Source organism: Amblyomma maculatum, chromosome 4, assembly GCF_055883805.1.
Source record: "Amblyomma maculatum isolate TAMU_Amacu chromosome 4, ASM5588380v1, whole genome shotgun sequence".
Taxonomy (NCBI): Eukaryota; Metazoa; Arthropoda; class Arachnida; order Ixodida; family Ixodidae; genus Amblyomma; species Amblyomma maculatum.
The window spans coordinates 33,104,512-33,121,736 of record NC_139347.1 but is presented as its reverse complement, the minus strand read 5'-3'; the positions used below and the strand labels follow the sequence as shown (position 1 = coordinate 33,121,736).

General features: G+C 46.3%; 1 protein-coding gene across 4 annotated transcripts in view; it reads left to right on the top strand.

Moving 5' to 3' along the window:
* The window catches only part of LOC146190648 (uncharacterized), a 273,402-nt gene that overhangs the window by 205,583 nt on the left and 50,594 nt on the right, over positions 1-17,225 (top strand). Inside the window, exon 1 of one of the 4 annotated variants that reach the window (XM_084601024.1) lies at positions 8,516-8,643. The exons of the other annotated variants lie outside the window; for them this stretch is intronic. Within the exon in view, the coding sequence (XP_084457150.1) occupies positions 8,642-8,643 (2 nt within the window). The 5' untranslated portion in view covers positions 8,516-8,641. Of the gene's footprint in view, positions 1-8,515; positions 8,644-17,225 lie in introns of those variants that run through there. 4 annotated transcript variants of the gene reach the window in all.

The window sequence follows — 17,225 nt, the reverse complement described above, 5'->3', positions numbered from 1 at the left end:
AAAAAAAAAAATGTTCATATTTGTAGCACGCGTTACAAGGCGTACAAACATCGTATACCGTACCACAAAGACAGCGAGCTCGTCTTTCATAGTTCGCTCCGGCCAGAAACCTGCGTCGCACTGCTGGCGTCACTTGATACCCAGACGGGAGCGCCCCGGTATCGTTTTTAGTGTCGTTCACTATGGAATAATCATATTCTTCCATAGTGTTTTAGCATCTGCCGTGGCTGCGCTGTTAGGCTCGGTCCCGGGCAACTAGCAACTGGTGATAGAGCGGATGTGCCGGATCGCATTAGCCATCGAGGTTCCGGACAGAGCACTCCTTTCATCACGGGCGGCTAAAGCAAATCCAAAATAAATGCTTCGACCTCCATCATACGCGGCCCTGCTGGTTCCCACCTCGTCACAACCAGCGCGCACAATCATTGCTTTTGCTATCTGGTATCAAAGCGATGACCTCAAAGAAATGGAGCTGGGAGAAGAGAGAACGATAGAGAGAGAGACGATAGAGAGAGAGAGTAGGCAGGAGGAATTTAAGACCAGACAAGCTAATTAAATTGTTGGCTTTTCGTGGCTGTATTTCTTCGTTATCCGAGATATCCTGATTTTAGAAGCGTTTAGCAAGTTTCACCCTATTTTGTTTGTCTTAGTTTGTTTTGTCCAACGTATACAGAAGGCATTCACTCATTTAGACTAGGGGGTAGAATGTGTTTTTGTGTCGTGGTGACAAATAGTTCGCTTCTCTGGTTCCGATTTCCTCGTTTGTTTTCCGACTCTTACTGCTTGTAGCGCCGCTATAGTATACTGACGTCATGCTAAAGTCGTCGAATTTTGTTCTCAATGTTTCATACTGCGAAACTGCGTTGCAGGGAATAGAAAAGTAAGTTATCCTGAAAATAAAAATAAAAATGGCCCAATCTTTATCTCTGCCGCCACAGTGAAGCGCTGCTCGTCGGCCAAGAAAAACAAAACAAAGAGAACGGGGCTTGGCTGCGGCTGTCACATTTGCTCGCCGTCTGTTTCAGCATCCTGTCGTTAGCGATTTTTCTCTCCGTGCGCGTTTCGGCGTTTGTGACAAAAAAAAAAGAAAAAGAAAAGAAAGAAGTAATTTTGGGAAAAGAAGAAGCGGCAGTGCTTCTGAACGGTGACGAAACATCTCGCACGGCGCTTTGTAGTTTTCTTTTTTTTTTTTTTTTGTCTTGCGAGCTCATATTTCATCACATTGGTTCGACGCCGTCTGGGCAAATATAGATGCTGACACGTATGCTGTACCTCAGCATGGTTCGCAGCACCCTGCACCTGTACTACCTGCACACACTGTCTCCAGGTTGCGCGCTCATACATACTAATCGAAGGCGCGTCGACATCCACGATGGAAGCAGACATCCTACTTTATTTCACAACTTTCATTTCATCATATTCTTCTTCTGGTTAGCTTCCGCAAGTATTCGCGCGAACGTTGCGAAACATGGCTGGTAACCCGCAAGCGTGAACGAAATCGTAGCAAGCTAAAGGCGAAGACAAGTAGCGTTGCCACAGCTGTCAAGTTTAAGCATACAGCTGCTTGCGAAAGTAGCGCCAGCTATGTTATCCCCGCCCTTTTTCGGCCGATGCCTCCTGTACTGATCGTCGTATCAGAGTCAGCGTTGTTACAGTTCGGATCGAAACGGGCAAAGGGTATGCGAAACTCGCACGGGGGAGATTAAATTGGGAAACACTTGGGCATTTCGTGGAATACCGGTTTGCGAGAAGAGTAGCGCTGCCCCGGGCTGTCGTACATATATGGACGCCTGCATTATGTATTTCGTCATACCACCTTTCGACGGCGAAGCCTTCTTTCTTTTTTTTTTTCTTTTTTTTTGTCTCCTCTTGCACACCTATAGCTATACGGTGCTTCGATCTTGCAAATGGATCTTTCTTTCTATCCGCTTGTTTATCGGCCTCGAGGTCTGGCCGTTTCTCGACCGATCCTTCCCATTGCGTTATTTCTGCCGTTCTCCCGATTTCTCGCGAGATGGAAGAGCACATCCTCTTCCCTGACCGGCGTTGGTGGTGGGCGATGCTCCGAGGCAGCGGCGACAGCTGCCCCGTGCTCTCCGCAGTCTGACGAACCCATCTGAAAGACGCTCTTCGCACACAGTGCACCGACACGCGGATTCGATGCAGCGAGGATACGAGTACTGGCCGTTGTCTATCTTTCTACATCCGCACATTCCGAGAGGAGACGGAGGAAACGCCTTTAAGTGTCTGGGCTGGATAAGAAAGCAATGGCTTCGCTTACCCGGTGCGTGAGTGAGCCAATTGAGGCGATCGTCGGTCGGCTCTGTTCGGTTGCGTGAAAGCGTCAGTGTGTAATACGGCACGCCTTTGCTTTGACATTTAGTACTTCTCCCCGCTGCATTTCGCGCTACGTATCCGACGTTAGTGTTCTGGAGAGTGTGTCTGGTCGACTTTTGTATCGCGTCTGGCGGCGCACGGCTAAGTGTGTTCCACTCTGTCGACCAGCTTCGGTATCTAGAGCGTATACGGCCCGATTTTACCTGGGAAGGCGCAATAAAACAGAATGCGTTAGTTGAGAAGGCGATAAGCTGCATGGCGGTGTCCTTTTCGGTCTGTACTCTGCCTCCTATCCCTCTTTGATTTTATTTGCTTTTCTACAGGACTTGGTGCAGTTGCTTCCGCCTCTTCTGTGGTGGAATGCTTAGATTCCGGACGTATTTTTTTTAAACAGCTTTTTTTTTTTTTCGCTTCTCTACCTTATTAAAGCATCTTGCGCTCCTCAAAGCTATGAAAACAGAACTGGAACCTCTCGCAAGCTTGTCAACGTGCCAGGTAACCGAGACGGCGTATAACCAGATGTGTCAATAAGCACCGAAATCGTCCTCTGAAGCCATTAGTCGAAGCACCGATTCTTAGAAGAGTGAATGGCATCAAGGCGTAATCCAAGTTGACAACTGGCGGAAGCAGTTATCTCGTCGCTTGTGATTTTCGGCTGATACGGCAATTTTGGAGGATTTCTGAAAGAAGGGCACATTACTCTAGATAAGCCGGTGATCAATTTTTCTTCATCTAGCGAGCAGCACGGCCGTTATCACTGTTTGTGCACATCTATACCTTTCATACTTGCATCATGCATGTGACGACTAGCACTGTTCTCTTTTCCACTCAGTGTGTACTCACGTAAGGTCGGTACCGTTGTATCTCCGGGCAGAGAAGAGTTTTAACTGTCGCTCATCCATCTGCTGTCCTCTCCGGTGTGGTTTATCACATGCTGCAATGGATGCATTTCTCCTCCTGCTTGGCTTGAGAACTGTGGCTCCCCTCAACCCTTGTTCTGTACTCTTTCCTCTGCTTTCGAGCGACCAGAGCAGTAGTTTAGTTTGTGCTCACTCACTGCATTACTGCAACGTCTTGTCTCTTTTCATCTCCTTTTTTTTTTTATTTCCTCTGTGTATGCCCTTGCAAGATAACTAACAGGCAAAGCGGTAGAATGATGGTAGATATTTTTTTTTTCTTTGGCACCTCTGGCTATATACAAAATTTTCATTTCCTCGCCTTTTATGTCAATATGCGTTTAATGCCGAAGGAGTGGTCCGGTCCCTCTCAGTGGTGCACGCACTAGAGTTGCGTTTTTCTAAAATGCGGTGACAAGTAGCTTTCTTTTCTTCTGTTATCACACCCCATTCTTTTGTACGGCTTCATAAAAAAAAGGGGGGAGGGGTGGGATACGAAAGGAAAGCTACACAATGCTCCATGAACTTCAATAAGGCACAGTACCACTTCGCTTTCTTTTTCGCTCCCCCACTTTTTTATGTATGCGTTCGTCGGTGGTTATTCTGCACACTGAAACGAGAAGAAAGCGGAGGACGGAAGCGGTAATTGAATTATAATGAAAGGGCTCTCTCGCTCTCCCTCCCTCTCTGTAACCGGTATTGGATGAGCATTTCACGCGCGGATACACTAGCGCATAGGCAGTATAGCACATCACGCGGTTCTGTACAGCGGAGCTGTCATTAGTTCTGGCAAACTCTATGCTTCCCTATTCTTTTCTTTGGTTTGCCTTAAACACCGCACTTTTGGACACATTGTCTCTTCCTGGTCCTTTGTTAATCGCATAGCTTTTCTTTTTTTCTGCGTCCCTGTGCTCCTCACACGGTTACAACCCCATATTTTATTTGTATTCAACGTGCTAATTCTTTTTTTTTTTCTTTTTTCACTTGCTTTTCTCCAACATTCTGTGCGGACACCTCTCAACGATGGCCGGGTGGCCATTTTTCACCGCCCCGAGATTCCCGCCATCCGCAACATGCATCATTTTCGCCAGCGGAGGCCTCTTTTGCTCTCTTTCCTTAAAAACGCCCAGGACTCGTGCTTTTGTCCATGTCCAGAGACTCCTTACAAGAAGACCCCGGCCGTCGACGCTCCCCAGAAGGGACGCGAGAACAGCAATCGCTGGCATAGAGGAAAAGGGAAAATAGAGAGAAAAAAAAAAAAAGGAAAGTCATGCGTAAATTTACTAGCCAGTCATTTTTGCGCATGTGCTATACATGTCCTATGCACTCAGGTGCGGTAGTTGTATCCATCTTTTATTTCACTTTTTTTTTTTTTCATCTCTTCATTTGAGAGACTAAGTTCTCTTTTCTTTCTTATTTTTTTACTGACATCTTGATTTTCCTTGCCGTCTTTGCATTTTCTTCACCCAACTTCTCCCGCTTGTGTTTCTCATTTAGGACTGCGTTCGTCCGCGGCTTTCCCCTTTGGGGGCAGCGACGTAAAAGCGCAATTTAATGCGCCGCTCGGCGGCCAAAGTAGTGCGTCAACGTCGCAAAAATGCCGTTCTGCTTGGCGCCGGCACGTGCTCCTCTCCTATGCAGAGGAGCAACGCCCTCAGAGACTATGCCAAAGCCTGAGAGGCAGCCGAGGTGAGGCAAAGAGCCGGAGTTGGACAGAATAGTGGCGCGCGGTCGCGCAGCCGTGCTAAAACGAAGAGAAGCTGTCCCGGGACGCCTCCGCCTCGCGTGCCCGGGCTCTCGCAGCGAAAAGCGAGGCGTGAATGGAGGGAAAAAAGTAAAGAAAGGGCATTTCAACTTGGAATGCATTAATAGTACAGCGTTTGGAGGGGAGGAGGGAGCGGCGATGTGCGACCATCTTGCATGCTCACGTTGCATTGTTCTTTTTTTTTTTATTGTTCTTTTCCAGCTTGTTCTTTCAGAGTTCCCTTGCACTTCGCTGTCTGGAGAATCTTTTGTATGTCTCTATTTTTTTTATCCTCTCGCGGCAACGGCGCTTGCTTTTCTCGCCTGGATTCGTAAAGTGCTTCGAATTATAAAATCACATTTGCGGAGAGAGAGAAATGTTCCCTATTCTGTCCTAATCGTTGAAAGGTCTTTCGGCGTTACTTTACGCCAGATGCCCTTTTCTGCCTCTTTCTGTTTTTGTTTTTTGTTTTTTTTTTTTTCATTGTAGGACGAAGTGCGCTTTTTTGTTGTAGATTTTTTTTTTCTTGTTTTTTCCTAATGTACCCCAATGAGCAAACCGCCGGAGCTACTGCACTCATTGTCATCTCTGCCGCCGTGAAAACCGTGTACATGCTTCTGGGTACTCTTGTCAGGGATACAGCGGCGAGCAATTTTTCGGTGGCGGCAGACTGTGAAATTGCTTTCCTCTTTATTATATTGTGATTATTTTTTTTTTCTTCTCAAACGTCTTGCGCGCGAACAAGTTGAGACCACGAGTCAAGTGAGCTCGTGCTGCTTAATCGTGCTGACTGCACGCGCTTTAAGGACTAATTAATTAAGACCACCTGAGACTAACTGCCGCGTTTCATCGCCGTTTTGTCTCACAGCCGCTGAATCAAAAACAGCCCGGTGCAAACACCTCGCACTTAATGAAGGATGATGATTAGTACATAAATGCCTAATAAAGTGACATGGGAATCTGCGCGGCTTGAAACGCGCAGGACGTACAAATAACCAGGCTTTGAGGTGAGGAAAACAACCCAGCCAGGTATACATTTTTTTTTTATATATGACTGTATGAGCAGATGCCAACGTCCTCGTACGCTGTTTTCTAAGCATAAACGCTATTTCAACGACGCTGTGCGTGTAATGGCAAATGCATTTCTGAATTTTTCATGAATGTTTACTGAGTATCTTGGGCATATCTGCTGATGCATGTGCGCTCTCCCCTGACGGGGCTGGTACAGGTGGGTTACCGCCGCTTGCGGCGGGGGCTAGCCTGGCACCGAATTTTAATCTGTTGTAGGCCGTCATTGCACACGCCACCGCTAGTGGCGGACGTCGGCTGTTGTTGCGGCGCGCGTCTTTCTCTCCCTCTTCCCTTTCTTTCTTCTCTACTTTTTCTTATGTCTGCACGAGGCAGCGGAGGTGGCTCAGCTACAGAGCCAGTAGCAGGCCCGTGCATTTTCTTTTCCTTCTTCCTACAGCCACAACAACAACAACTACAGAGTATAAACAGTGTTACGATATTTGAGAAACCTACAAACTCTAAACAGTTATAACTTCGGGGCAGTAAGTTTCTAAAATATATGTTCTTGTAGCTCAATAAATGTAAGTGTCCTCTATCGCTTTTCATTAAAAAAGAGAGAGAGAGATATATTATGTTACGTATTCGTTTTTTTACCAGTCATTTAGGTTAGGGGCCGTTTTCTTCTTTCCTTTCAGAAATATTACAGGTTACTTGGAAGTTAAGTGACCATTCTGTGCAGCGGAACGCTCCAAATCGAATCTTCTTTTCCGCAACAATAGAGAGCAGATGACACCTCTTTGAACGAGACGATTATAGCGGGAACGAAACGGCCGTTGTAATGCGGCCATAAGGCCTACACGATTGTTGATTATTCATGAAACCGGAATGAGCTTTGTCGGTAGTGATGTCTAGAAGAGAAGCACACGTAGGAAATGGTAACAGTTCCTTCTCCATCTCCTATATTCTCCTGAATGCTGCTTTTGCTTGCTCATCTGAAGTGCATTTCATTGCACTTCGTGTACTTCGGTACAACAATAGAGGTATGATTATCATGGATTTCTTTGATGACTCTTTTAATATGCACGCAAGCGAAAGCTCCCCGTTACACGTGGTCACATTATAATTTCCCTGTGAATAATTCATTTCCATGGCTGTTTACCTTCCGGAAAGAAAACTGAATTATTTGTTTAAACCCCTTTCAGAATCAAATATTCGGGATCGGTTGATAGCGCGGGGAATACGAAACTAGAAGAGATGGGGTAGAACCCGGGCGGCAGAGAGCACATTACGAAAGATATGCACTTTGTGAACGCCGATACAGATCAGTTACCAAGTCGACAGTATAGAAAAGCAGTAACGGTATAATTTGTACTTTCAAAGCGGAGCTGGGTGCTCGATACACATTCTGCGAACTCAAAGCTAGAAACATACGCAGCCCCGTATAATAAGCGTGAAGAGAACACGAGCATTCTGTTGTTGCCGTCGATGACAAACGAGGCCCCCGGCGTTCGTTGTTCCAGCAGAAAACATGGGACTCATTGTACAATCCAGGAGGGACGCTCGCTTTTATTCGCCGCTCTTTATTTTTTATTATTCTCGCCAATGATATATGGCCTCGTCGCATTTCATGGCGCCACTGTTTAACTCGTTTAAGCGTCGGGCTTTTGCCTTCACTTAAAGCCTTTCCTCGCCCTTTGTACGCCACTTGTGTCGCCTTCTGCTGTGGAGTGAAAAAAAAAAAAAAAAAAAAAGGAGGAAAAAAATATACGCGTCTGAGTCATTCCAGACCAGCATTCCAGTAACAAAGCGAAAAGAGCGAAATGGTGGGCTCTGCGTGCTATGACTCTCGTTGAAGGCGCCAATCGAATGTTATCGGGCTTCGACTGCAGGACAAAAACTATTTATCACGCGACTTTGGCACTGAACTTGGCCTTCCTAAGTATCTTTATTATGCGGAACATTTTGGCAACATTGAAGGTTCTCTACTAAGCTTGAATCATGCACCGATCAATTTGGTAGAGGAAACATAAAAATTGTTCCCACTTTTCACCATGTACGTGTACCTCAGAAAGCCGATCAGACATGAGCGCTGCGACATCATGTTGCTTCGGAGCCGGTTAAAGATATGCTACGATATTCAAAAATATCACATAAAATTCGCCTTTGTCTTACGTTTCAAATGTGGGCAGTACCTCTGTCCTCTAACATATTTACGTTTCTTGCAATGCCATTTTGCGTTCGAGTTAATGCTGCGTGCGAACGATGTAGCGAATGCCGTGAGTGCCATTAACTCCCGTGATCCTGCGCGGAGTGATGCGGCTTATGTAGATCGCACAATTATGTGGCCTCCGAGATCGCTTGCGCGGGATGCAAAGATTTACGCTTTGCGACTGATCCCTGAGGCTGCCAGCGTGTGGTTGCGTTATTTCGTTTTAATGATTTGCTGCATGTGACTGCTCGCGCGCTGCTTCGCACTGGCGCTCCGCGTGAACAGCTGCGCTGAGCGCGTCACCGCGAAGCCATCAGGTGCCTTCCGCTCAGCAGCGCGCCATTTTGTCCCGCACCCGTCCACGTGTGTCGTTAAGCGCGTCACATTTCGTCAACATCGGCGATGTTCCTGCCAAAGTGTTTGCGTTAAGCGATCCAGGCGACAATGTGAGTTTCCGCCTTTGGTATACCATGTGGAATGGGGCACATTCTGCAACCACTTCCTACTGTTTCATTTCTTTTTTCCTTTTTGAAATATTCACGCATCCTGAATTGGATACGGATGTAAGTATTGGGAGGAAGTTATTTATTCCTTGTGTCCGCATTATATTTCGGATCGTTATAAGACTTTGGCTCGCTGTCCGGATTGTTCGTCACGTGGTCGACGGCCACACTAGCCCGGCGTTGCGAATCGAGGTGCCGTTTGCACAGACTCGTGTGTACGCGGATACGCTTCACGTAAATTAGGTTGCGATTACGTCTTCTTTGCCGGGGCTTTGTCTTCGCTGTTGTGTGCACACTTGAACTTATGTATATGTGGAAGTCTGCCGGCCACCCTCTTCATGTTATATATATATATTTTTTTCTAACTTGTATTATATCTCATGCGTAAATAAGGACACCTTTCAGCCACTGTGGTGCCGATCGTATTTGGATATTTAATGGGCGCAGGTCATTGTGCTGGGATATATTAAGTCATTTCAGACCGCACCTGATGCCCTTTGAACATACATCTCCCGGCAAAAGACATTATCACTTTAACAGATTGATTGCTTTGGATTGAAATTAAGCCTCTGTGCCTCTACTACGGATATAATCGGGCCACGGGGCTTTCAGCGCCGCGCGCGTATATATGTGTACAGCTGTAACGGTGGTGTGCAGCTGTCGCCGCCCTCTTCGTCTGAGTCAGGCCATGGCCTGGCCGTCGTGTCAGAAATAGCATTACAGTGCGCTGTTTTTCACCTACGGAGCCCTACTTTAGAGACTTTACGTTTAAACAGTAAAACTTATTCGCAGGTGCGCTCCGGCTCAGCATATGTTCAGCTGTCTTGCTTTCTGGCTTTCAATTCCGCCTCACCAAATGTGTTCAATGTTTTCATTCGGCGCTGTCTTGCGCCCTTGAAGCAAAAAGGGACGCATACTTCGCGGGAAAATAAACAAACTCTATATGTATATGGCGTCGTATGGGGCTGAAATGAAGGATGAAGATTACAGCTGGGCGAAAATGGGACCCTAAAAACTACAATCAAGGAACCAGTTTTCCTTAAAAGTGTAACCAAGTCAAAACATCCGATAAAGAAACTGTCAAGACATGAGTAAAATTTATCCATCAGCGACTCCTCTCGCGGGTCGATGTTCGCGTAAATGCACTTCGATACTCGCATAATTACCCATGCTATAATTTATGCCTGTATTATCCAACGCATGCTTATTAACATACGGAGGCCACCCGGCATAGGCGTAAAGCCCCGTTATAAAAAAACCCTGCGAACGTGTCCGAAGGCCTAGAAGTACCATGTCGTAATTGGAATTCAATTAAGGCTGCCGGGGTGTTCAGTTTTCAGTTTAAAGAAACTGCTTTTCTTTTTTTTTTTTTTTTTTTTTTTTTTTTTTTTTTTTTTTAGTTCCTGCCTATTCGCCCACCTCACTATCGATGTCACACAACTCGCTGAATGCTCGGCCTTGTCACCACCAAGCTACCGTGCTCTTTCCAAAGGCATGCTCTTTGATTTTTCATTTACAGTTATGTTGACGGCAACGCTTACGCAGACGCCAACGCCGCATTTTCCGCACAACAAAGCATTTAACTATATCGCCTAATAACAACACTGCCGAAGTCGCGTCCTTTTCACCGTCTGAGCTCATACTTGCGATTGTCGAATTCCGGTGCTCTGACCCGCTTTGGCAATTCCAGTAGCCATTAAACGTTATCTTGCATAGCTCCCGCGTCAACAGCGTCATCTTGTGCTGTAACGACTACAAGACCGCACAATAGAGCCGTGAAAGACCAGAAAATCCGGGCGCAATCGTATAGGGAAAAAGCGTTTCGTCTCTTCTTATCCGCTCAATCGCGACACATAAGAGGCGGGCACGTATTGTTCGCTATACGTGCGTAGAGCTGTAAGCTGCTCGACATCGCCACGCGCCCTTCTTTACGATCCGTTCCCGCGATTTCGCTCGCACGAGAGGCAAAATAAGCGGAAAGAACGAATGAATGAGTGAAAGGCTGCAGGAGAGGCTGTAAAGGAAGCTTCCGTGTCGCTACGCTGTCTTCCTTTATGGGTCTCGGTGATCGCGGAAGCAAAGGGGTGACTGCCGCCGTTGGCCCCATTTCACTTTTACTGCTTAGCTGCACCTCGGCGTTCGGCGGAGTGTATTTATCCCTGTTGCACTATCGACTCAGGGTACCCCAGATTTTTTTAAAGAAAAAAAAAAAAGGAACGGAATGACGAGTAATAAGTCAGTGTTATTTGCGAATTTAGCAGTCACTGTGCTCGAGTGAGGAGGACGTTTTGTGCTGTCCAGGGCATGGTTTACAACTGTAGTTGTAGTGGTTGTTTATAGAGAGGCGGTCTACAGATCTGCCATGTCAACGGCCGATCTGCCATGTACATAGCCAGCTTAGTCACATTAGCTGTCGGTGATTTAATGAGATTTGAGGTGTAATAATGTAATAAGTGCACGAGTGAAACATTGTATTGACACATGTCAGTCAGGTAGTCAAAAACACGGTGCAGCTGAGACGTTTTAGTTCAGGTATGCTGTTACCACCGAGGCCCAGACGTTTAAATAGTGTAACACAGAAATGCCTGCCACCGATTTGTGCGACTTTGCAGATGAAGATTGCAAGCCCTCTAGGTTCACTAAATGCACTGATTGACATTTGATGGCTAACTATAGCACCATAAGTCTCGCGTTTTCTTAGTGCCGGAATGCGATGAAAACTCTGTAAATAGAAATAATTAAATATTCGCGACGTCCATGAATAACCCTCGCATTGCACTTGTCGTCACTCCGGTTAGCAGAGCTTTCGCAGCCTTGAGTTTGTCGCTAAGAAGAGAAAAGAACATGTCCTTTCCACCCGAACTTGCCTCTGACACTGTTAAGGATGATATAAACAGCACTCGCGAGTTTCAATCAATCAATCAATCAATCAATCAATCAATCAATCAATCAATCAATCAATCAATCAATCAATCAATCAATCAATCAATCAATCAATCAATCAATCAATGAGTTTATTTTCGCATACACTGTACAGCGACAAAGGGTGACATTAGGAGAAAAAGCTGTTTTTATTGCAGCTTGACTGAGCTCCAGTCACCCAGCACCATTGACGAACGATGCACTATTTACGTTTATAGATAATTTGACTACACTAATTATACATAATACACTTATACATAATACAGAAAAATGAGCATGCAAAATACATAAGTAAAAAGGTGTACACGATCAAAGACTCCAATTACTAGGACACACACAGTATATTATACCCCAATACATTATACACGGGGGCAGTAAACGGCACTATATAAACAGTTCAGCAATAACCTTTTGCGACAGTTGTGCGATACCAATCTGAAGCACATCGTACCTATTCAGTAGTACGATGCGAGAGCTAACCCCTAAGTGACTTCTTTTGTTTGAATTTATTGGGCCCATTTGCGGTTATAAGGTCGCTTATGCGCAAACAATTTTTTAAGGCATTAACATTACATCCGATGGTTTTGAAGATTTATTCGCTAACTTTATTTTTAACGCAACAGCGTTAAAGGCCTCGTTACCCAGAAAATGTGGCGTCGGCGTTGATTAGCGAAAATCACCGGCAATTAAGGCGCTGGCAGGTTGTATAGCTGACAGCTGACATGACCGAGCACTGATTATTCGATGGTTTGTGTGATTTAACGAGATCACGTGATACATAAAGTCGGGAGGAGCTGCCAACTCGAACTGCTCATTTGAGGTGGGGAAGTTGGTTGGTTGGTTTGTGGGGTTTAACGTCCCAAAGCGACTAAGGCTATGAGAGACGCCGTAGTGGAGGACTCCGGAAATTTCGACCACCTGGGGTTCTTTAACGTGCACTGACATCGCACAGCACACGGACGCCGCTCCGTTTCGCCTCCATCGAAACGTGGTATAAGAATCAACCCTCCGGTGATCTTGCACGGCCGCTTAATGGAAGCTCCCACTGAGCGGCCGTGGCTCCGGGATGCCAACTCAGGCAGGCTGCATCTAGGATAGCAGGTACCGTCTTTGCCAAAGTAACCAGGCTGCAGGGTCTGCTTCTTGGCCGTGTGGTGGTAAATTCATACTACATCTGAAGCTTTAAATGCGTGAAAACTAAAGACCAGCGCCTATCCTCACTTCTTAACGAGTTGTGATCTTCTGGGAATCTTAGATAAATATAAGATAAATATTTATTTCCATTGAACATGGTGGAGACGAGATAAAAAGCCGCTTTTCGCAGCTTGACTGGACCTCGTCCCCTACAAACAGCAGCGTGTCACGCTGTACAAAATACCCAGCCACAACCTAATAAACAGCACGAAAGTGTGTAGGCACAACGTATCAAAGACACTTCCTAATGATGCCAAAAATAACGCAGGAAGTACGATGCACAGGCACAGAGGAAATTAAAAACAAAAAAAAAAATTCTACTCATCTATACATAACATGACAGCTCTCAAAGTGATGGTACAGAAAATAAGTTAATGACACTAAGAAACATGATATAAAAAGAAAATTTAATGAGCATTGTAGTTTTTCGGAAAAACCCAAAATTAGCTTAACAAACAGGTGGTCAGGCATGCTTAAAATTGAATTGAAATGGTTGAACACAGTCATTTGTGTCGCTAGGGTCATTTTAAGTTAGAACGCAGCACTCTTCACCAAAGTATCTTTATGGGCTTTATAATACAAATGAAAAGCAAAACATGCAGCCTGGTTACTTTTGGCAAGGACGGTACGTCCATAAGACTTGGTTAAAGCGGGACTTTGTATGCCGGGCTTAAGTATCCCACAAATATTCATTTTTTTTTCTTTTCCAGTCAATGGCCCGACTTCGCAGAGAACTACCGTTAAACTGTATGGCTGGCCAGTACATAAACCATCTCAACCTTACCGCGGGCTACTATTGCCGGTTTTTGTTAACTGCGCCTGGTCAAGGGGTGCGTTTTCAGTTTAAACTTTCCTACGTGTCAAATGGTGTTCTATTTATGGCGTTCTACTGGTATGCATAAGGTCGCGGCTTCGGCGGTCCCATTTTCATGGAGGCGAAATAGGGAAATTCCCTATTTCCGCATGGAAATTCCCCTATAAGTTAAAGGACTCAGGATTGCATAGAATCCTAATCCGGAGCCATTTCTGCAGCTTTGGCCGAGTAATAAATTACTAACTAATAATAATCACCTGAGTGGTTACATTATATTTAGCTGTGAACGCGTTCGACGTTTGCTTCGAAGAAAATGTTTGCATATACTTAAAATATCTTCTCATACCAGTCTCATCTAATGGCGTTCCAAGGCAGCCGCTGCACAAGCTATATCAAAATGCCAATATACACTGCAGAGACGAGGTCAGCACTGCCTTCGTGCACTCTAACTGTTCTGTCGTGCAATCCGTGAAGTCAGTCACGTACAGCTTCATCCGTTAACCATTATCGGTTTCGGTTCCTTGACATGTTTTTTTTTTTTTTTTTTTTTTTGGCATTTGCACCAATCTTGCCTGAAACTGCAAATGCCTCGCACTTATCAAAACTGTGCAAAGTAGACAGGAGTCAAGCTGACCAGTCTCTTAACTGCGAGAATGGTGCACGAGTTGTCAAGGGCTGTGCGCTGCTGGAGAATACTAACCAAGAATAGGGCACGCGAAGCACCGGCCTTTCAAGGCGTGTGCTTGAGGCTCATTGTATTCCTACGGTAGCTTGTATCGTTTGTGACCGCTGCTACGACAGCTGCTTAGTCTAGTCCCTTTGTAGCGGGGTACATCGAGCTAGTTAGAAAAAAGAGAGAGAGAGAGAGACATTGGTATTGGTGCGGCCAAAGATGCTGCATGCTTAATAATTGAGGCAAGCGAAGCCTACCAAGGGGATCAGCAAGGCGCGGATAGAGAGAGAAAACTTCTATTGAGGATAATAATTCGCAGTAGCTAGATGGTTTCTGCCCCTAGTCCGGGCCTCCGCTGGTGGCAGCTGACTTGAGGACTGCGTACGATTCAAACATGAAAAGCAGAATGGAAAAGTTAATAGACACTACGCGCAATGGCGTTTCGTGACTACAATGGACGCTCTTAAAAACCGATAACGAACCGCATTTACTTCTGTGGTGCTTATAAATATATATAGGTACTTTGAAAACATTACCAGAACCTATCGGCGTCCTCAGAGCGTTCACAAAGCGACCAGCCGACAGAAGCAGAAAGCAGAAGGCGCACTTAATCGGAAGCAGAAAGCAGAAGACGCTTTTAATCGGAAGCAGAAAGCAGAAGACGTACTTAATCGCGCGAAACTTGACGCGTGAAAATCCTGCCTGCCGAATGAGCATCAGCGCTGCAGGAGGCGTGCGTATTCGTGGATACGAAAGCAGAGATAGGAAAGAGCAGCTCGTCCCTGTCCCTTTGTCTCCTTTCCGTTAGTTTATACTCATCCTTCCCGTGCCTCGGCCCGCCTGGCGTATTTACGAGAGTCGCCGGCCCCCTTCCCCGTTGTTACGACACTCTTGCACAAGGGCAAGTGCTTTGGCCACTGTCCCCCCTTATTCGTCTCGCCCCCTTTCCCTTTATACTCACGGTCAGTTTACAGCCGCGCATTATACCTGGCCGAACGAGAGCCGTAAAGAGCGCCTGCGGCTGCTGGCTATAGGCCATCACCCACCCGGCGTGCTCTTGCTTTTGCAGCATTGTTTTGTGATCACTGGGCAGAGCACACGGAGGCATTATATAGGGTGGCGCCGCTGTTTTGGCCCTTCGGTCCTTTTGCCCTCGCAGCGTCCAAGCCAATTGTCCCTGTCGCATTGTATCCGTATAAAACAGCTTTCTGCAGAGAGAACCGAATTGCCTGGTCGTATATTCCAATCTGTCCACTTCGGTTGCATGTGCGCTTCTGCAACAATGCGAATTTGTCCCAAACCCCGGGGACTATATATACGACGTTTGTAGAGAACACAAACGATAGTTCCTTTGCTCACAATATATATATAAAGGAAAGACAAAGGGAGTATGCATGTAATGCACAAGTGCAAAAGGCCCCAGTGATTTTTTTCTTAACATTTTCCTTTTTAGAAGACACTATCGCAATGTATTTTGAGCTTTTCCTTTTTACCCGCGAGTCTGAAACCATATATTCGCGATCTTCGTACCAAGCGACAGTACCTCGATTGCCCCATCACACTCCTGCCACGGCCCCGCTGGGGTGACGCAGTGGCAGCTCGACTACTGTTCCCAAGGATGCGGGATCGAGTCCCGGCCTCGGCGGCCTCTTTTCGATGCAGGCGAAAAGCAAGGCGCCCGTGTGCTGTGCGATGTCAGTGCACGTTAAAGAACCCCAGGTGGTCGAAATTTCGGAGTCCTCCACTATACGGCGTCTCTAGTAGCCTGAGCTGCTTTGGGACGTTAAACCCCACAAACCAAACCAAACCAAACACTCCTACCACGTGTTCTGTTGTGCGTATTTTGCAGATATATTCCACATCCGCATATTGTGGAACAGCGCTGCCTTGCTCCAGACAAATTTATTTTGAAGCCTGATAAATTTTCAGCGCGGCTTCTGACTGCACACTTCTCCTATTTATTTATTTATTTACTAATACGTGAGAACTTGCTTCTGCGATCATCTGGACATCTCAGCAGATTCCCCATTTCGTTCAGATTCAGTTTTCTGAGCGTCGCTTCTTTGTCGATGCATAGAAAATATATAATCATTTTGTTTTTGTTGGAGTGTACGAGAACAGGGGTATGCTAACGAAATCATGTTCAAGAAAGGTAGAAATTAAAAAAGTTTCCGTACATCGTCGTTTTCATTATGTGCAGAAATGAAAGCGGTGGTTTCATCGGATCCTTTCAAAAGTTCTCCCTTCAGAGCATCATCCGTGGTGCCGTGGTGTATAGACCACCACACTTAGCCCGGGATGTCTAGGATGGATATATAGTGCAATTGTGTGTGCGTGGCAAGAGAGGGAGGAGGAAAGCAGCGCGTTCCACTGCATCACACGAGGTTCCTTGGATGATTTGTTTTGCTCTCTTTCGTACTCTTCTGACCCCTTTTGCTGAAATACCCCCCCCCCCTCCCCCCCCTTCCTCACTAGCATACGCAGCTCCTTTACCAGGTCGTCGCACCTTCTACACTTGCTGCGTCGCGTGTCGTCATCCGTCTGCCCGGCTAGACGTTTTCAGTTGGCTCATATCTCGTAATGCGTCCGCTCTTTTCTTTCCGCTCATTCGCTAGTTCTCCATGCTCCTCAGTAGGATCCCCGGCCCTTACGTGCGTACGATCACGCGGCACTCTTGCCGGCGGCAAATAAGAATAAATGTTGCGTGTTAGCGCCTGCGGCTTATACGAAAGTGTTACACAAGGTGCGCTCGTGATCTCAGAAGGGGCGAGCTGCAACCGGTGCGGGACGCATGGATGGAACCGCATTATCGCAGTTGCTACTACGCCCATTGCACGGCCTTCTCGGCCGATTCTCCATCCCATCACCTTCGGCTTTCCTGCCATGCAGCCCTGCGTAGAAGGAACGCAGAGCTGCATAGAA